The sequence below is a fragment of the Pseudorca crassidens genome, chromosome 3 (genome assembly GCF_039906515.1).
Source record: "Pseudorca crassidens isolate mPseCra1 chromosome 3, mPseCra1.hap1, whole genome shotgun sequence".
In the NCBI taxonomy this organism is placed as follows: Eukaryota; Metazoa; Chordata; class Mammalia; order Artiodactyla; family Delphinidae; genus Pseudorca; species Pseudorca crassidens.
Genome location: NC_090298.1, coordinates 123,996,032 through 124,018,142, shown reverse-complemented (window position 1 = coordinate 124,018,142; position 22,111 = coordinate 123,996,032). Strand labels below are relative to the sequence as shown.

The following is a 22,111-nucleotide window of genomic DNA, read 5'->3' as shown; positions in this document are numbered from 1 at the left end:
CCAAACATCTGTCTTCTGTAACTTCTTCATGCTGACATAGGGTGCCATATTCTCAGAGTGGAAGATGTGGACATGGGTCTGTCACATCTCTTTGCTGACAATTTTAATTGCCCACTTACATATACGGGTAGAGCAAGCTACAATTATTTTGATGCCCACAAAGATATAGATTATTGTGAACAATAATGTTAATTCCATTCTCTTGAGGCCAGTTCTTGGTATAGTGCTAGCCATAGATTGAGTACTGCTCTGAAGACGGAGCAGCTTATGTCATAGCTATAGCCTGGTCATCATGCAGTTAGCTTCTGCCTCTGGTGGCAGTGATAGTGTCTGTAAAACAACTCAGGAGTGTTCAGCAGACACTGAGTCTATGACTCTATTGTCCTAATCATTAACTGCTCTGTTTTGTACTTGGAGGGGGCCCTGCAGGGTTCTGCTCATTTCCACGGGTGTGGAAGGAAACCTGGCAATTGGTCCCAGTTTGCTTTTCTCTTTTATCCTCTCAACCAATATAGTGGCTTTTCTTTGTTTAAGCTGGTGTTAAAGAGCAATTAATTTAACTGGATTGGTAGCTATCTATAAACTGCCAAATTTAGTACAAAAATTACTCCGTAAGAGTCCTGAGTGCTGATGTGGAAAAAAGGGAACCCTCCTACGCTGTTGGTGGGAATGTAAATTGGTGCAGCCACTATGGAGAACAGTATGGAGGTTCCTTAAAAAACTAAAATTAGAGTTACCATATGATCCTGCAATCCCACTCCTGGGCATATACCCAGGCAAAACTATAATTCGAAAAGATACATGCACCCCAATGTTCATAGCAGCATTATTTACAATAGTCAAGATATGGAAGTAAACTAAGTGTCCATCAACAGATGAATGGATAAAAAAGATGTGATATATATATATACACACACACACACACACACATACATATATGTATATATATAAATACACATACAATGGAATACTATGCAGCTGTAAAAAAGAGTGAAACAATGCCATTTGCAGCAACATGGATGGACCTAGAGATTATCATACTAAGTGAGGTAAGCCAGAGAAAGATAACTATCATATGATATCACTTATATGTGGAATCTAAAAAATAATAGAAATGAATTTATTTACAAAATAGAAACAGAGTTACAGATAAAGAGAAAAACTAGTGGTTACTAGCAGAGAGAGGCAGGGGGGAGGGGCAAAATAGGGGTAGGGGTTTATGAGGTATAAACTACTATGTATAACATAAATAATATATTGTATATTAGCCATTATTTTATAATAACTTTAAATGAAGTATAATCTATAAAAATATTGAATCACTATGTTGTACACCTGAAACTAATATAATTTTGTAAATCAACTATAATTAAAAAAAGCTCTGGGTGTTAATATTTATGTCTTCAGTTTGGTATGATTCTAATTTGATCATGAATACTCATCAGTCTAAATTTGAGAAAGGCGAGAAAATCCTTCTGGTCCTGTATCTAGGAATGGTCATACAGTAAAACAAATTGGCTTATTTGCATGTACTTCTATTTTATTCTATGCCTTCAAGTTACTCGTCCTCCATTGTAGAACCTTAAACAAACACAACATCTGTCACAATTTGATAAGCTCTGAGCCACATATATATGCATTACTTTTGTCAAAAGGCCAAGATGACATAAAACTTAACTTCTATCCCTGTCAAAACAGTTTAGTTCTCTATGTTTCATTTTCTTTCATTTTGTTTCCATCTTTACTGTATTTTTTTCAAAGTTGAACTCTGACTCTCAACAACAAAGAAGAATGAATCTGAACAATACTAAGAGATAAGAAAACTTTGAGAAAGATGCAGTCTCAAAAGAAGATGTAACATGAAGGCACATTCAGGGAGTCAGGAGAGGCCAAATTACACACCAGACTGCAAAAGCTGCAGATGGAAATCACCAGCCGCAAAGAGGGAGTGGGAGAGGATGAAAAACAGTGGCTTTGACAAGCATAGCCTATCCATTTTCCAGACAATGATAGGATCTGCAGGAATTTTGTTGGGGTGGCTCATTTTCCTGCATGGCCTCTCCATCTCTCAGGAAGTTCTGGCCTGGGGTAATGACTACTTGTGATGTAGACAGCCCGCTGAGGAGTCCTGTTTCTATTTTAGCTGCCCATAATCGAAATGTGATCCCAAAATTAGCCACGAAGGCAAGACAGGAAACACCCTAAAAGATAACAAGCTGCTGGCATCCCTCTCAAATGAACTTTATCTTCTCTAGCCAAAATAGACCACTAAAGGAATTTTTTAAACCTCAGTATTTTTCCAGTATAAGTGGTAGCAACTGTCAGCAGACAACTCCATTAAATCTAAGATGGAATGAGAGTGATCTTCTTTGACACCAAGAGAAGAGCTAAGTTCCAGTGTGGCTATTCTGATCATCAGTTTAAATATATTAATTAATTTGCCATAAAATTCTTTAATAAACCAGTTAATGGAAATGTTGTTAGAAGTAAGTATTTATTTGAGAAGGAACGAACACCACAGATATGCTTAATGGATTTGATTTTCTACTGAAATCTGATTTGTGTGATCAGAAGTTCAACCCCCAAATTAATTATAATTCTGAGTCTTTAAACCATTTAAATCATTCTGTTAACCTGAGTTTTTTACAATCCTTTGAAATTTTGACTTGACAGGACTAAGACTAAAGTGCAAAAATTTGAACTTAAAAATTACCATAAAAATAAATTAGTTGCTTCAAAAGAATGGAAATAGGGCATCTTAATTTTTAATTCCATTTTTTGACATTTTACTCCCCCTACCACCTTGCCAGAAATAAAAGATTAATTAAGCTTTCAGTACTTCTTATTACAAAGAAATGTGTTTGCAAAATCTCTTTGTCATCCCTAACCCCACGCATCATCCACCAGTCTATTTTGTTCATTGCTTTTTAATTCTGGAAGATGAACACGGAAAATGATTTGTAATTTGTAACTTATGACATAAATAGGTGAGATTATCTCAGTGACTACTTACCATGGTCTCATCAACTGTCAGATGTCTAATAGTAATAATAATGCTAAAATGTATTGAGTTTTACTAAGTGCCAATTACTCTTGTATGTATTTGCATGTATTAGCTTATTTCATCCATACAACAACCCTATGAGACAGAAATTAAAAGCTGGGCAGAGAGGAGTTAAGTAATGTGTCCCAGGTCACACCCTAAGTGGTTAGGGCTGATCTTTAAGCCTGGGGTCTGATTCCAGAGCTCTTGCCCTTAACCATTATGCAACATCATTTTCCTGTACTTTTTAAGATATATGAGTATGTGATGATGTTTGTAAATAGCTAACATAAAGATAGGAAAAATATATATATGACTTCTGTTTTCATTAAATAATTATCTACCATTTTTAGTTGTATACACAATTGATGGTACAAATAATTAGATCATTGTACTGTTTGATAAGACAGTGAAAAAAATCCACTTTCTCTAACTTACAGAAAGAAATCATTTGTTTTCATTTTCTCACAGTTTTACAGTATTTATCATCAGCATTGGTGTTGACAGCTTTCCCCGTTACCATGGACTGTTTTGTCAATCTTATCAGTCCCCACAGACTTTTGAAAAGACAAATGTTCTAATCTAACTTGACAAAAGCAAGAAATCAGGGAGACAGAGATTGAGGGAGAGATAAGAGACACAGAGTTTGAGAGAGAAACAGAGATCTTTGTTTTGGTTTCAGATGCTTTTCCCATAGTCCCAGGCCAAAATTACAAGTGCCATTCTCTCTTCTTGCCAATCATCAATCTATTCATTCATTTACTCTTTCTTTCATTTAAAAATGTTCATTGCATACCGTGCTGTTTTTATGCTAGTCACTGTTGGGGTTTTTCTCTTTACCTCATTATAGTGATCAAAACCCAACACTATCCATTTTCATAGGGCTTCCATTTTAGTGGGGGGATAAATATTGATCAAAAAAAAAAAAAGCAAATATATAACGACAAGAAGCTGTGATACAATGCTATTTAGAAAAAAGTAGCTGATGCTATGAAAACATGCACTAGATGAACCTGGCCTATTCTGGAAAAGCTGGATGACTTCTGTTGTAGTTTCCTAGGGCTAACGTGATGACCACAAACTCGGTGGCAAAATGACAGAAATGTATCGTCTTATAGTTCTGGAGGCCAGAAATCTGAAATCCGGTTATTAGTAGAGTTGGCTCTTTCTGGAGGCTCTGAGGAGACCTCTTCATGCCTCCTCTCCTAGCTTCTGGTGGTTGCTGCCAATCCCTGGTGTTCCTTAGCTTGTAGATGTGTCACACCAATCTCAGCTTCCATTGTCCAGGCCTTCTCTCCTTTGTGTTTGTGCGTTTGTGTGTAAAGTTTTCCTTTTCTTAAAAGGACACCAGTCCTTGGATTAGGGCCCTAATCCAGTATGACCTCGTCTTAACGTGATTACATCTGAAATGACCCTGTTTCCTAAATAATGTCACATTCATGGTACCGGGTGTTTGGACTTGACCATGTCTTTATCAGGGAGCACAATTCAACCTACAACAACTTCCCTGAGTCAGTTACATTTGAGCTGAGATCATTAGACTCTGAAGGAAAAGAAGACCCTGCAGAGGGAGTGGGATGTGTAAAGGTCCTGAGGCAGGAAGGGGCATTCTATTTGATGACTTGGAAGAAGGACACAGAAACAGTTGCATGCATAGGGAAACACAGGAGTGAAGACTCAAGAATGTGCAAACTCAAGGACGTGCAGACTCAAGAGGCACAGGTGCAGCACATAGGCTCCCACTCGGTGTCCCCTCACACAGCTGTGGACAGTCACAAGCTTGGCCACCTCCACTGTAGTTCCAGTGCTCCTTCCTCTGCATCCCAATAATCAACAGCACCTCCTGTGTCCTTGAGCAGAAAGAGGGAAAAACACTCCCCTCTTCCGGGTGAGGCTGTAGGACAGAAAGTCTTTTTGGCCAAGCTTGGGTTGTGTTACATGAACACAGTGCTTGGAAGAAGACAAGTTAGGTTATATCCCAGCTTTGTAACAACTTGGGTAAGTGACTTCATGCTTTTGAGGGCCAGTTTTGTCATCCATAAAGTGGGGATCATAGTATGTCTCAGAGTCTCATTGTGAATGTTAAATAAGATAAAGCATGTTCGAGCACTTCGTAAATTTATAAACTTGTAAAAAAAAAAAAAAAGGAAAAAAAGGAGAAAGAATGCTAGGCAGTACTAGGACCAGGGAAGATTAAAAATCCTTGGCCTTTTAAGCCCAGCGCAGTTCATGCAAATATCTTCCCAGTGACAGAAAAAGCAGGGCTGGGGGATGGAGAGATTTATTAATATCATTTCCCAATCTGTCTACTGTGGAGGAGGTGAGAAGGTTAATAATAACAATAACATTTAATCTGTGTACAGTGGGAAAGGTGGGAGAGTTTTTTGTTTTGTTTTATAAATTTATAAATTTATTTATTTATTTATTCGTTTTTGTCTGTGTTGGGTGTTCATTGCTGCACGCAGGCTTCTCATTGCAGTGGCTTCCCGTGTTGCAGAGCATGGGCTCTAGGCACGCGGGCTTCAGTAGTTGTGACGCACGGGCTCAGTTGTTGTGGCTCGCAGGCTCTAGAGCACAGGCTCAGTAGTCAGGGCACATGGGCTTAGTTGCTCCGCCGCATGTGAGATCTTCCCAGACCAGGGATCGAACCCGTGTCCCCTGCATTGGCAGGCAGATTCTTAACCACTGTGCCACCAAGGAAGTCCGGGAGAGTTAATATTAATCATTTTCATAACTGAGTTTATGTACCGTGGTTTATGGTTAACACTAATTTTCTCATATAAAATCTCATGCAATGCGTGTGTCTCCTAAACCCCTTTCTAAAATAAAACTCACATGTCAGGGGGATGGGAGAATCTGTAAACACAAACCTTATCTGCTAGCATGTTGGCTGGAGTGGCTTAACATGTTTACTGAGCTTGGGAAGGCTGAGTGGAGTGAGGCACTGGGCCAGAAGATGGTAACAAAGGTGGGAGAGAAAGAGGCCAGAATGAGGCTCCAGTCACCTCCACACCCCCAGGAAGATCCTGGGAGAGAGGAAAGAAACAGAAGAGATTTTTTTTTTTGCCCAGGACTGACCTGTCCACTCTAAGGGTCTCAGCTTTCCCAGAGACAGATCAAAGTATGTCACTGTCAGAGCTGTCATGAAGGTGGGGCTTATCACACAGAGGACGACACAATGTATCTTGCAGTGGCCACACTGCCACACAGCTCTGGAGAATGACCTGCAGACTGACCCACAGTTGAGAAGGGAGGAGTTGGAGGCCTGGGAGCAAATGATGTGAAGCATGTGGGAAGCTTTTTTGATCCCTTCATCCGTGTCTTTCCAAAATGTATTGTGACTTCTTATACATATATGTGCACATGGTGGTATATATGTGTGTGTATATTAAAAATTACACTTTGTGTTTTGTTCATCATATTGCTTTTTTGATTCAGTAATATATCTTGAAGTGCAGCTAGTCTCATTGGTTCACTATATCTACTTATGTATCTTATAACTATTGTATACTAGTTTATAGGCTGGACATACCACTTTATTAAGCCAGTTCCTTTCACATGGATGTTACAATGTTCCTAATTTTTCCCTATTACAGTGTTGTGCAGGTATGGGTTTGACCTTTATGAAGTCCTTCATTGTTACCTTTTAACATGCTATATAATTTATGTATTTCTCTTGCTCGTTTTTTGTCTCGCTCTCCTAGAATATAAACTCCATGAGAGCAGGGATTTTTGTCTCTTCTATCTACATTCTATCTATTGGTCTTCAGCACCTAAAACCACATCTAGCAGATATTCATTGGAAGAATGCATACGGCCACATTCTGCCTCCACATATAGCTGTGGTATATTGTCCTTTTACTAGAGTTAAGCTCTCAAAGGAGCGGGGATAGTCACCTTCATCTCTTTCATCTGCAGTGCCTGGCATAATGCCTTTCTTAGAGTGGGAGCTTAATAAATTTCAGAGAGAAACACTCTAGCGTACTGTTTAATACTTCATGCAGCTCTATGTGACTTTGCATCTCAGCTTAACAACTGATTCATTGTAATTGTGGCCAAACACCAACTTAGAAAGGATTAACAGCAGCTTATATCTGGTCCCTCTTACCACCTCTACAGCTCTCACCCTGACCTAAGCCACCACCATCTCTAAGCTGGTTTTTTGCAGTGGCTTCCAAGCCAGTCTCCTTACTTCCACTCTTATGAAAATTCTTCTACTCTTACCATTGCAGTCAGTGAGATGCTAAAACCCAAGTCAGATCAGGGCACCCCTCCTGTCAAACCCTCTAATGAGACCTCACTCTGAGTAAAAACCCAAGTCGATGTAAAATGGCCTAAGAAGCGCAGCATGGTCTGCACATGCTGCCTTCCCATTAATGCCTGCCCTCAACTTGGCTGCTGTCCTAGCTTGCTCACTCTCTCCAGCCTGGCTGGCTTCCTTCAGCTCCTGGAACTTGGATGTCTGTGCCCACTGCTGAGCTCTTATCCTTGCCCTGCACTCCTGGAATGCTTCCGCCCGGGCATCTGCATGGCTCACCCCTTCCAGTCTTTAGCCAACTAACACCTGTTTGGTTAGGCTTTCCGTTATCTAAAATCACAACCTACCTGGACACTTCCCATCACCTTCCATGCTTTTATTTTTCCCCATAGAACTTTGTCATAATCTAGCAGAGTACTTATTTATTTATCATGCTTATTGTGTGCCCCTCCCAACTAACATGTTACCTCCATGAGCTGGGGATTATGTCTGTCTTCATTTATTTACTCAGTGCCAAGACCAGTGATTGGCAGCTATGAAGTGTTCAAAGAGGCATTTTTAAAAAGACCTCTTATTGGATACATACCGTGCTAAACCCTTCACCTGCCTTAGTCCATGGAATTTTCATCACCACCCTCCAAGAGAGGCACTGAGTGATAGAGTGAAGACATGGGCTGTACAGTCAAACGGCTTGGATTAAATCTTCCCCAGTCAGTACTTACCAGCTCAGGGCTGAATGAAGGTCAATCATTAATCTTCACTAAGTCTCTGTTACCCCATCTGAATGAATACACGGGAAATATTACTAATTACTGTTTACTACTATTGGTTGTATTTTGTCAGACTGTCTGAAGGAACCAGGTCGACACTATAAGTTTTTCAACCACAGCCCTAGATGAAGGCTTCCAATCCCATCTTATTTAATTACCTGTCTCATGTGATCATTTAAGACTTAATAGCTATTTTGTGTGCACTGTTTTGCAGGAGTAAAGTACTCCCTTGTCTTACCCTATTTCACACAGGAAAAATGTTAACTGCTAGGTTATAAGTGCCCTGAAGAATGGGATTTATCACTGAAATGCCCTAAGTGACTACTTCAATCAGGGCTCAGCGCATTGCTGCAATAATGATACGCAGCCTTGTGTTAAATCTTTGAAACACCCTGGACAAGAAATGTGTTTGCAGCCTTATGCTTTGATTTCTATAGAGCAAGACTTATTTTTGATTCATCTGAGAATTTTAAAGCTAATAATAGATAGAAAAAAAGGAAAAAAAAAGATATTCCCTTTCTGATCCTAAAGGAGAGACAAGCGCTATGGAGTGGTTAAAATGAATGTTTTCGAATCAGGCTGACCTGATTTTAAACTTTGACAGACATATCATAGGCTGTCAAGAAACAACTGAATCAATGAATGGCTCATAGACATACAAGCTGTGTAAAGTTGGGCAGATTTAGAATTTTTAATGTCTTCTCTTGCATAATGGGAAAATGATATCTACATCAAGAACATGTTTTAGAGAGAGACTATATGTGCAACGGTAAATACTGTGTTTGACATATAGAAAGATTTCAATAGCACTATTATTAAATAATTTTTTAGTCTACAGCTCAGCATGTGGAACCCTCCTCCCCCAAATTTAATGTTTTACATGAGGTATAAAAATAGAGATGCGCTTAGTATCAGATATAAAAATGAGCCCTTTCCAAATTCTCTCTTCTCCCTCCTCCATCCTCCCCCTAACTCGAGTTAATCAATAGTCTTGGTATATACATAATTCTTATGAAATCTTCTCATATAACATTTATTCACTTCTTCCTTATTTCCTCAACCACGTGACAAATCATCTCTCATCGTTCAAGACTCTGCTCAGCCATCCCTTCTGTTAGAAGCAGCCCTAGTCCCCCCCAGGGAATTGGGTCTCCTCCTCTGTGCTCCAGTAGTGCCTGGTTTGCTTCCCTGTTACAGCACTCATTACATCTTCAAACTTGCAGTTCATTATTTACATGGCAATCCCTCCCAGTGGGGATAGCTATAAAAAGTATTCATAAGTCATACATTTGAGACTGGACTAGATGACTTGTGTTCCTACCTCAGAGCATTAATAATATAATGCATGTAAACAGCTTAGCCCAGTGGCCGGCAGTAATAAATGGTCAATAATAATAATGATGATGATAATTAGCAGTAGTAGTAGTATTCAGCTGTCACAGTATGAGGTGAGTAAGTAGATGAAGTATAATAATTATCTGTACAAAAGCTATGATGATCTAGGATATTATAGACCAGCACTCCAAGGTTTTGGAATATCAAAGATTGCTTACCATACAAAGAGGAAATAATGGATCTCAGAATCTTTCTTGTGGGTCTGTGTACAGAAAAAAAAAAAAATTGAGTTTTCTTTTCCTAACAAAGTTGTTTATAGAAATAGTTTAAAATCTTAAATGAGAAATTAACACTACACTGTATTTCCTCCTCAATAAATGTCTGCTGAATGAATGAATGAATGATGACTATAACTCTTCCATTGATAATATATTCCTACATTAAGATTTGCTCTCAAGCAGTGGTCCTTATTTTAAAATGCAATTGCTCCTGAGAGCCTGTCTCTAAATTTTCTGGTATCTTTATCAGAGACTTGGTTGCAGAGAAATTCAGCCTCGGTGGCTATGGGAGGTATCCGATTAAGGACAGGGTAGGACCACAGTATAAGCTAAAATTCTCACCTTTGGTACCTCACCGCATTGCCTGAGGCTAGCACTACCATCATTCAGCTAAGAGCTGGAAACCTAGGGATCACTTAAAATTCCTTCAAGTTTTTTTAAGTTATGAAGCCGTCTCCCCCTGCCCACCCACCCCCACCAGGATTGGCCCTTAGTTGAACAAGGCTTCTGTCTCTCCTCCAGATCATCTGCTACATCAGATGTTATCAGCAACAGGGGCTCTGAGGGTGGCCCAGAAACATTCCATCTGTGTGCAGTGATCCCTTCAAGCTCTCCTTTATGCTCTGGAGCACGCTCCTTTGAGGGGTGGTGTCCCTCTGCATGTGGCAGCCTTTCTTGAAGGCTGACCTCAAACTGCTTAAGGAAAGGCAGCACAAGTGCCCATCAACTGATGAAGGGATAAATAAAATTCAGTTTCAACCATACAATGGAATATTATTCCGCAATAAAAAGAAATGAAATATTGATACATGCTGTATTATGGGTGACTCTTTTGAAGTAGAAGAAGCCAGTTAATTAAAAAAAAAATCCACATATTGTATGATTCCATTTATACAAAATATCCAGAATAGACAAATCTGTAGAGAGAAAAAGTAAATTAGTGATTGCCTGGGTTGGGAGAGTTTGGTGGGCAATGGGAAATGACTGCTGACAGGTATGGGTTTTCTCTTTGGCATGATGAAAAGTTCTAAAATGGATTGTGGTAATGGTCGTGCAACCTTGTAAATATGCTAAAAAACTGAGTTATGAATTTTATGATATGTGAATTATACCTCAATAAAGCTGTCCAAAACGGGGAGGGGGCAGCACAAAGCAACAGAAGCATTTTAGTGAAATTATATATGAGAATCATGAGATTGTCAGGCACGCGTCACAACTGGAAAGGACTTTGGAAAGTTGCTCTCCAACAGAGGGCTATGTAGGGCCATACGTATGAACAGCTGCTTACCTCAAGGTATCTATAAATTGATTCCATCCTCAAATTCCTGTGATGCTTTTTTCTCTCCTGAACATGTCTAATTTATTACTCCTATTCTTTTTCCCAGCTTTTATGGGATGAAGTTCACAATAATTCCCAGACTAAAAATATGTGAAGTCAGGCACATATTTTATATTTTTTGGAAAGGATTATAAATTAAAATGTAAAATATGGCTGTTGCTTTGCACATTCTTGCTGCAAGCAATGACAGAGAGCTGGTACTCGTTATTTACAATGGGACAGAAGCATGTAATGTTTAAAAGTAGGACATGATTCCATCAAAGTCTCCGTGTGACAGAGCTGCCACCTCCTTTTTCATCCCCACGGCCATGGCCTCATTCAGGGCTGCATTATTTCTCGCCTGGACCATTGAAGCAGAGTTACTAATTTCCTGCCTCCAGTCTCTCCCTCCTTAGTAACTCATCCTCCATCACACTGCTGGAGCTACCTTTCTAAAACGCAAATATGAGGCAGGCTAGCCCAGGGTACACACCTTGGGTCTCAGTTTCAAACTGCCTGGATTTGAATCTGGGCCTCACCAGCTTTCCACTCAGTCCTCTTAGGCAAGTTACTTAATCTTTCTGTGAATCATTTTATTTCCCCCACTATGTTTAGTGAGCATTAGATGAGAGCAGTATTTTAATTGCTAAATCCAATGACAGGCTCATGGCAATCAGTCACTGTAAGCTTTTATTATTATTACACTTATATGCAAAGGCTGCTATGTTTCTCCATTTCTCCATAATGAAATCTAATCATTATGAATTAAATTTAATCATCGATTATTCAGGAGCCTGTGAAATCTAACCCCAGTCTCTCTTCTCCCAGTTCACAACCTTCTCTACATACATCAGTTGTGTGGCTCCATGTTTTTCTCAAGTTCCTTCCTCTGCCATTTGAGTATCTCCAGTTAGAAAAGCCCATTCTTCGTTCAAGATGACGATATGGCCAGGAAGTGACTGGGAAGCTTTTCCCAAACTGTCCTTTCCTCTGTGTTGTGACAGCACCATAGGGGTTTGAGAGAAGTTGACCAAAGTGAGACATATTTTATAGGTAAAACAAACCAGGCTTCCTAGTGGACCGGATAAGGGAAATAAGGGATAAAAAAAAAAAAAAAAGGATGATTTCTAAGCTTAGATCTGGAATAACTGGGCATGTGCTGGTGCCGTTTATTGATATGGGAAAACTTGGGGAGGATAAGGTTTTTGAGGAACTAGTAAAAAAGACCTCTGTATTAGTTAAGTTAGGTTTGAGATACCAATTGGATGTCCAAGTGGATTTGGTAAGGAAGCAGTTGAATACATGAGTCTGGGGTTTGGGGAATGGTCAGGGCTATGGATATAGCACTGAGAGTCATAACCCTGTAGGTGGGGCCAGTGGAGATAACCTGGACGAAGCCCTGGGGACCAGCAACATCTAGAGAGCAACTAGAGGAAGAGCAACCTGTTAACTGTATACATGTGAGTTTACTCACCCAGAACCTGCTTGGAGTTAAGTACTGTCTTACTTATCTTTGTGCCTAGTGGTGTTTGTCATACAAATTTTCAATAAATGCTTGTTGAATTCATTTCAGTTCTAAAAGCAAAGAACGGTAACCACTTAGAAGTCTCCCAGCCATACACTTTAATGATTTCGCAACATTCGCAAAACAAGCATGAAGGACAACTCCAGCATCTAGCCGAGGGTGGAATATGGTGGACAGGTCCGTGACGGCTGGAGACAGGCGGATCCAACTTCCTAAGCTTTTCCTATCCCCTTTCCCTAGGGACACTCTCCAAAGGGCATGGCCCCAGTGCTCATGGGTAGATGGCAGAAAGTCCAGGATCCCAGCATGGTCCTCAAGGCTGAATACCAGGGGTCTTGGTAGAGCAGCAGCTGCTAGAACATATGGGTCATCAGCAGGAATTCCCCTTAGTTCTGGACTGAAGCACCTAGATGTACACAATACTCAATTTTCTGAAAGGTTGCATGGGAAACTCTCTAGTATCTTCTTTATCTAGTCATGTTTTTTTTGCATGGACTCTTAACAGTTTAGTATTCATATTTTCCTTACCTCCTTGTTCCTATGACACATTTAAGAATTTGTAAATCAAGATACATCTCTCTTTTTTCTCTCCTCTTTCTACTGTTCTGACTAGGCCTTCATCATCCTTCACCTTGGCAAGTTTAATAGCCTTCTATCTGGTCTCCCTGCCTTCATTCTCTCCCCACTCTGCCACCAGAATAACCATGCCAAAGTACTGCTGTATCAGGGCATCTACCTGCCAAGAGCTCCTACAGCTTCCTTGTTACTTACTGAAAAATAAATAAATAAATAAAAGATTCCATAATTCTAAGGATGGCATACCAGGTCTCCCAGAATCTATCATTTCCAGGCAACCTTTCTAGCATTAATGCCCACCAACCATATCCTGGGTTGTAACTAATCAGGCCCCCGTTTCCCCGAGAATAGTTACTGTGCTTTCTCTTTGCTGTATCTTGTCACCTGCTGTTTCCTTCACCCAAGGTTCACCTGTTTCTCTACCTGTTACAATCCTACCCGCTCCTCAAGTTCCAGGCAATGCCACCGTCTTCAGGGAGCCCTCCTTACTCCTTACTCCTCTCTTGAGAAGTCTATATTTTTGAAACAACTAGTGTTTATTTTTTTAAGGCAGTTATCAGATAGATGATGGTGATGATGATGAAAATAGATAGATAGATAGATAGATAGGGATAAAGGTTTATTGTTGTTTTTGCCTTGGAAAGCTAACAATTTCAATTTCAACATACTGTACTTAGCACAACATATACAAGCCTATTGACTAAATGAATAAGTGAGTGACCCAATTAACTCAGCATAATTAATCCCCACTTCTCCCAGTTTATCCACTGTATAATTCTAGATCTTTATATATCAGATTTTCTTAAAGTTGGGTCTCTCTGTAGGCCGACCATAGGTCATCATACAGGTGACTTCCTTTCATAAATACTAATTAAGTGCCTGGTATGTCCCAGGTCTTGTGATGGACCCTGAGAAGCAAGTTGTAAATACAAACAACACATTCCTGCTCTTACAAAGCTTACAGATTATGGAGGTGACCGCACTTGAATAACAAGGGCATGTATTAACCTGGGGGTAAGGTGGGAGGCTTTGAGGAGGAACTGATATGCCAGCTGAGACCTGATGGAGTCATAAAGGTTAGTCAGACTAACCTGTCTGTGTGGCAGCGTGTGAGGATGAGGATACGGGGAGGATCATGTGAGCAGGCTGGGCAGAGGATGGAGAAAAATGAAAAGTCCTTATGCGAAGAGAGGAAGAATCAGAAAAAGACATTCCTTACGGCCAGGGTATAAGTGAGTGATGTGGAGGAGGTGAGGCTAGGAGAATGGGCAGGTTCAGGCATAAGGAGCACTCTGAGGTGTGAAAGGTATACTCATATATGTCTTCATAGGTCTTTGAAGGGTTTTAAGCAGGGCGTTGACATGACCAAACTCGCCCTTTAGAAAGCCGGCCCTAAATTGAAGCACCAAGTGGACAGGAGCCCTAGGGAGGAGGCTCGTGCAGGCGGCTCAGGCTGAGTGCCTGACGGGCACGTGGCCCAGGTCTTGGTCACAGCGGTAACTGCTGTCTCTGCCTCTCCCAGGGCTTCTAGGACAGCAGCTGAGGAGACCTTCCCGAGGGGCAGCACGCAGTAGCTGCTGAGCCATCGCACCCGGGAGAAGCAGCAGTAACATGGCAGCCCCTGCTTGAGAGGAATTAAACACCAACAGACTCCATTCAGAGAGGAACAATGTCCAAGAAAGGGCGAAATAAGGGCGAGAAGCCCGAGGCGCTCATTGTCGCCCTTCAAGCTGCCAACGAAGACCTCAGGACCAAGCTCACAGACATCCAGATAGAGCTACATCAAGAGAAGTCCAAGGTGAGTGGGGCTCCCCAAGGCTGCAGCCTGGGAGGCTCTGGGCCGGCTCTGCCCGCTGGCCTGCCTCAGTGGGCCTCTGTCTGCTGGTTGCCAGAAAGGGCAACAACCCCTGGACAGAGGGAGATTCCCTGTGTGTGGCAGGAGGAAGTTGACCACAGGATACACAGAACATGAGAAAAACCTGCCTGTGGGGCTGAGCTCTGCCTCCCCAGGGGGCCAGATGTAAAAATGGAGACCACACCTGCCCCCACCTACACCTCTGGACACTTCATAGGCATACGGCCTTGGGTAGGTTCCACCCTTGCCCTCTGTAGTCATTTCCCCTGTGGCATTTCTCAGATGCGTCCCTGGTGTCACTCCACTGCTCAGAACCCTGCAACGGCTTCCTGCCTCTCAGTCAGGACTTTCCCCACCACTGAGGACTCTCCCTCCAGCTGTCTCCCAGACCCATCTCCCACTGCTGTCCCCCAGATCACTCTGCTTCAGCCTCTTCGCTGGACCAGGAGACATATGCCCATCACATTTGGGCCTTTGCCCTTGTTCTTCCCCAGTCAGCGGCATGCTCCTTCCTCACCAACTTCAAGTGTCAGCCCTAGTACAAGCATCTGACCACAGTGTCCAAAACAGAGCACTTCCTGGGCCCACATACTGCTTAAGGCCTGCCTCTTCTTGATTCATCTCAGAGCAATTTCTATGTTTATGTATTCAACTTGTTTAGTGGTTCTCTCTCCCCAGTCAAGTGTAATCTCTATGACAACAGAGTCTCATCTTATGTCTCTATTCCTAGAGCCTAAATAAATGTCCAGAACTGAAAAGCTCAACATATATTTGTTAAATGAGTAGATGAATGACATGACCAAGAGGTGATTTCTTCACTATACCTTAGCTTCTTCATCAGTCACATACTGTTTTCCTGTTGAGCTGGGATGAGGTTTAAGTTAGACAAGTACAAAAAGGAGTCATGAGGAGTACATGAGAAAATTCACGTCAGAGGCTCAGAGAGCTGCCTGGCACATAGCAAACTCTGAAAAAAAAATGCATGGTAATATCCCTTCTAAAATGCTGTATGCTTGAGTCAGTTGCTATCTAGACTTAAGAAAGTCTCTTTAATTCTCTGAATCTCATCCCTTAAATGAATATGCTAACACTTATCTTACTAGAGTGGTATGGATATCAAACAGGGTCACGGACAGGAAAGCATTTTGAAATATGTGACAGGCATAAGACATTTTTGCAAACTAGAGACAGCCATGTCAGCATAAAGTTGCCTTAAAGAGATAGAGCCTTGTGTAGTAAGGAAACGTTCTTGGTCAAGCTATAGATCACAAACCAACAGATATCCTTATTCTTTTTAATCTACCTCTTCTTCCTTGACGTTGCTATTACATTTTAATTAGTTATTTTCACCCAAATCTATTTCTCCTGGTTTGAGCAATAATAAAGCTTGGATTGGCCAAAGCTCCTGGCCTCCCGTCTCAGCTAAGCCTTGACCTTGGATAACCAGACCCCAATGTAAAGTTTGTGAAGGATATTATAGTTTCCACGAAGCTAAAAGGACTGGGATGTCCCGAAATGAAAACAAACAAACAAACAAACAAAACCCAAAAACTTTTGTGTAAGAGTCAGAAAACCAGAATATTGTCTTTATCTCTCCTTGGGGACAAATTTCAGTGTTTCAGTATCTCGATCTGTAATTCAGTGACTGAATCTGTTTCTCCATATCTGTGTCCCTCAAGCATCACTGGGCGTTAGAATAACCTGAGGGAACTTATTAAAAATTGAGATCCCTGGGCCCACAACCCAAGGATTGTGATAAAGTAGGTGGGTTAAGGTTCAGGACCGCAATTCCAGCAAACAGTCCAGACAGTCCCCATGGAGGTGGCTCTCTGCCTTCATGTTGACAAACACTCCACTCCACGATTCCTTCCAGGTTGACAACCTATAAACATTTCATTGGTTTTAACTTTCCCTGGGGCAACATAACATTTCAAGGGAGGCAGACTCCTTTTTTTTTTTGCGGTACATGGGCCTCTCACTGTTGTGGCCTCTCCCGTTGCGGAGCAAGGCTCCGGACGCACAGGCTCAGCCGCTCCGCGGCATGTGGGATCCTCCCAGACTGGGACACGAACCCGTGTCCCCTGCATCGGCAAGCGGACTCTCAACCACTGCGCCACCAGGGAAGCCCGGCAGAGTCCTTTAATTGTAGTAACAACAGAATGACAAACTACCTTCACGGGAAGAAACCTATCCGTCTAAAGACCGGCAACTATAACCTGCTGCTGATTTACAGAGAGCAAACTCATGAGATTTTAAAGAGGCAGAGGCCCGACAGACCCCACCCTGCCATTTTCCACACATTCAAGCTTTTTTTTTTTCATTCAAGCCTTTTAAAAGGAGTAACTCTTGACCACGGACAGAGCTGTTTATCCTGCCTGTTTATCCAGGGCCTGGCCCTGGTGTCTAAGCCAGCAGGTCAGGGGTAATCTCCCTTGCCTCTGACAAGAGATGAGAAGCCAGACCCTGGAATAAAAGCACTGCCCTATTGTCCCCTCTGCTGCCCCCTCCCCAGTCTCCCTCTCCTCGGTCCTTAATTACAATCCCAGCACAGGGGCCACAGCAAAGCCTCACTGCCTGTCAGCAGCTTTCCCCAAAGAGCAAAGGGAATTTAGAGGGCAAACAAGCCATAAAGCAGTTTTATTAAAATAAATACGATTGTGTTTCCAAAGGCCCAAGCTTTAAGAGAGAGAGAATATGAACAATGCCAACATGTGAATTCACACTCTCAGTTTGGCTCCAAGGCTATGATGATAAAATGACAGTTTAGCCACTGGGGAATGGACTAGTTAAAGAGCAGAAACCTTTGGAGCAATGGGGCATTACTCATTTTTCCAGAAAGACAAATCATCCCATTGACATTTGCAGAACACATTGTAGTAGAGCAGAGTCACAAATGCTGGACTGTTTTGAATGTTTACTCTCTGTCCCACACCGTAAGAACTGCATTTCCTCCTGACATAATCCCAGCTCTTTCCCTTAGCGCCTGAGTGACCCTGAGCAGGTTATGAAATCCCTCTGCATCTTCCTTCCCTCATCTGTCATATAGGATAATAGTCATGTTTACTTCCTAAGTGTGTTATTTTTTGAGGAGTTAGTGTCAAACATGTTGTGTTATAATTCAGTCATCTCACTTCATCCTCACTACCATTCTCTGAGGTGGGCATTGTTGTGATCCACATTTTACAGATGAGGAAACCGAGGCTTGGTGAGGTTAAGCAATTCACCCAGAGTCACATGCTAGTCGGTGACAGAGCTGAGTCTTTTTTTTTTTTTTTTTTTGGTACGCGGGCCTCTCACCGCTGTGGCCTCTCCCGTCGCGGAGCACAGGCTCCGGACGCGCAGGCTCAGCGGCCATGGCTCACAGGCGCAGCCGCTCCGCGGCATGTGGGATCTTCCCGGACCAGGGCACGAACCCGCGTCCCCTGCATTGGCAGGCGGACTCTCAACCACTGCGCCACCAGGGAAGCCCCCAGAGCTGAGTCTTTAACTCCCCTTCTCTCTCCTCCCAAGCCAATGCTCCTTTTTTGAAATATATTTTTCCCCAGTTTTATTGAGATATAATTGACATATCACATTGTATTTGTTTTAGGTATACAACATAATGATTTGATATATGTATAAATTGTGAAATGATTACACAATAAATCTAGTCAGTATCAGTCACCTCACATAGTTACAAAGTTTTGTTTTCTTGTGATCAGAACCTCTAAGATATACTCTCCTTGCAACCTTCAAATATTGTTAACAGGATTGTTAACTATAGTTGCCATGCTGTACATTACATCCTCAGAACTTACTTATTGTATAACTGGAAGTTTGTACCTTTTGACCCCCCTCGCCCATTTCTCCCATCTCCTACATCCTGCCTCTGGCCACAACCGCCAGTCCGTTCCCTGTATCTATGAGCTCTAATTTTTTTTTTTTAGATTCCACACAGCATCTGTCTTCCTCTGTCTGACTTATTTCACTTGGCATAATGTTGCAAATGACAGAATTTCCTTCCTTTTTATGGCTGAATAATATTTTGTGTGTGTGTGTGTGTGTGTGTGTGTGTATGTGTGATATATCACATTTTCTTTATCCATTTTACATCAGTGGACACTTAGGTTGTTTCCATGTCTTGCAAAGCCTATGCTTAAAATATGTGAAGGTCTGGAAAATACTGAAAAGTTTAGACAGAGGAAGAGAGGATGTAAGAACTTTTCTTTACACTATTGTGCAAAATTTCAAATGGAGAAACAAAGTGGGAGAGGGAGTGGGAACATACCCCTATCCTTCTCCCACAGATGCCTGCATTTCCACTGCAGGGAAATGAAACAAAAATACTAGATACAGTCAACTTCTGGTGAGTAGAAATTATCTAAAAGATTTGCCAATCGCTGATAGGAATAACCATGCAGATAGGTAGGTCATTTTGACTGGACTCCAGGCATAAGGGCCAAGAGGATATAACTGTGAGGAGCCTGTGGTGGATAGGAAAGAACACAAGGCGGGGTCTTTTTCTTTAGTTAATTAATTAATTTATTATTTTCTTATTTTTTTGGCCACATTGGGTCTTCGTTGCTCTGCACGGGCTTTCTCTAGTTGCGGCGAGTGGGGGCTACTCTGTTGCGGTGCACAGGGTTCTCATTGCAGTGGCTTCTCTTGTTGGGGAGCATGGGCTCTAGGCACATGGGCTTCAGTAGTTGTGGTTCGTGGACTCTAGAACACAGGCTCAGTAGTTGTGGCACACGGGCTTAGTTGCTCCGCAGCATGTGGGATCTTCCCAGACCAGGGCTCAAACCTGTGTCCCATGCATTGGCAGGCGGATTCTTAACCACCTGCGCCACCAGGGAAGCCCGGGGTGAGGTCTTTATGCTGGATGATCTTGTCATTTCTGGCCTGCACTTGTGCATCTATAAAACGAGCAGATTGTAGACAACATAAAAGAGCTAAGGTCCTTGCAAAACGGTCGAGATTGGTTAGGAAAGGAAACTGCTTTAGCTCTTCGGGACCCTTCCCTGACCACCGAGTTAGATGACACTGTTCCCCTAGTTCCATGTACTCTATCACATCGCCCTGTAATACTTTAATCACCGGGCTCTGTACTGTCTGAAGTTATGTTATTCGTTTATTTGCTTGTTTATTGCCTGCTGCCCCCACCCCAATGAAATATATGCTCCTATGGGTAAGAGACCATGTCTGCTTAAGGGATCCCCTAAGTAAGGTATCCCCAGAGCTTGCAGTGCTGCCAGGCATGTAGGAGACATGTCCTACTTGTTGAATGAATTTCCATGGTTCTTTTTAAAACATTCCCAACCACCCCAAGGGATAAGTACATTATAGTATTTATTTAGGTGGGCATCCCCAAGCCTGGGTGGAGAAAGTATTTCCACCCAGGTCTGTTTTTCTTAGAGCAGCACTGAGCCATTAAGCCATGGTATTTCCCTGTCTGTCTGCTCCTTGGACACCATGATCCGCTGATCAGGGTGTGTAAGCACACCAGGGATTGCTGTGAGATGTGAAATCCACCCACCCGATTCCCCAGGGTTTGGTCTTCTCCCTCAGAGGCAGCCTGCAGCTAGGGTGAACCCCACAGGCACAGAGGGGATGAAGCAGGAGCAGAGGACAGGGCTCCAAGGGTAGGGGCAGGGGGGCAACAGGCCTGGGATGCAGGCTCTGGGAGGAGTCGGCTCCAGACAGCAGTTGCCACCTTGGACAGCCCTTCAGCCTACAAAGCAGTCCTCACAGAGAGCCTGGGACAAAGGCAGCATGCGATACTATTCTGATTTCACTGAGAAAGAAAATGAGTTCTAAACATGTAACTCATTTGCTCCCAGTGACACAACTAGTAGAGCAGCCAAAATGGGAATTCCCATCTTCTCCAAGGTGGTGATCAAGGTAATGCTGTCTTATTCCACCGCGCTCTGTTGCCTCCAGGGCACTCTCAGAAAACCAGCCAACCTTCTCTATCCTCAGGCTAGTACTCTAGAGCTTCCAGGTTCAGGGACCACACTGGGCATCCAGTATTTCTTGCTTTCTGCAAATTTAGTTTTATTTTCAGGAAGCCTAAGTAGCTAAAAGCAAGAAATGGAAAGAGAGAAGCTTTTATTACTTCCCCAGTCTGTATAAAAAATCTCCCTTATGGGTCACGTTCCTGTGGCAGCAGCCTTTCCCTCTTCACATCTCCTGTTGGAGAGTTACTCAGTGCCCATGAAAATCCCTGCCTGCCTACCATGAGTTTAGATCTCCAGCAACATCCGATGCAGATAATCCAAGCTGAACCTTTTGCTAACTTGTCTTGTCTTGATAACCTCTCAATTCTCCTTATCTTCGACAGGCTGTCCAATGTTTAATCCTAGATTTCTAAGGTCACATTAAAGCTCAAACACCACCCTCTTTATCTTGGCAGAACTTACAGTGGCATTTTTCAAAGGCCAGAACAGAATGAAGACAGAAGAAGAAATTATAATGTGAGGCCTGGGAGGGCTAGTCATGAATTTTCTTCCTTCTGTCATAGTGGAAGCTTTCCCCAGCCGGATTAAATTTTCCTAATGATCTTTATTTATTTTATTTTACTTTTTGGAAAACACCTCTGGGGTAAAAGGGATATGGGAAGTGTACCATTCAAAGCTCTGTTCAGTGCTCACCCCCTGGCCCTGTCCCACCCCACCCCCCAGTCCTTCGTACACATAGTCCAGGTATCTTCCCAGTTAAGATTAGATGCCACCAGGGAACTCAAGACATCTTGAGGAAAATGTTATCTTTGAACATCTCTTTCTATTAGGAAAATCGTTGCTATGGTCTTGATAATGTAATAATAGTAACATTCGTCTTACTACCATAATATGGGTATTTAGATTTATGGTTTTGTTGGTATTAGTATATCATTGCATGATATAATGTTAATATATGCTATAATGTTCATCAAAATTAATATCTAGTATCTACCATGTATTAATAAGTATTAACCTCCCATGTGTTCCAGCCTTTCCAAAGGACTTTTGCTACATTATGGAAGTCAGTCCTCGCAACAATCATATGAGAAGGATATCACCAATTCTAGTTTACACGTGAGACTGAGGCTGAGTCAGGGGCCCCAGCTTGCCCAAGGTTTCAGAGCAAACTAGGAGACCTGGGATCTGACCTGACCTGGCTCCTGGCCCACACTGGA

The 22,111-nt window shown here is 42.2% G+C and overlaps 1 protein-coding gene across 5 annotated transcripts in view; it reads left to right on the top strand.

The window, feature by feature from the left end:
* Nucleotides 1-22,111, top strand: part of JAKMIP2 (janus kinase and microtubule interacting protein 2) — a 172,873-nt gene that overhangs the window by 89,272 nt on the left and 61,490 nt on the right. For 3 of the 5 annotated variants that reach the window (XM_067732180.1, XM_067732179.1, XM_067732176.1), the window contains exon 2: nt 14,626-14,901. In XM_067732180.1, coding sequence (XP_067588281.1) covers nt 14,773-14,901 — 129 coding nt within the window. In that variant the 5' untranslated portion in view covers nt 14,626-14,772. Of the gene's footprint in view, nt 1-14,007; nt 14,077-14,625; nt 14,902-22,111 lie in introns of those variants that run through there. The other 2 variants (XM_067732178.1, XM_067732177.1) reach the window with 2 other exon arrangements.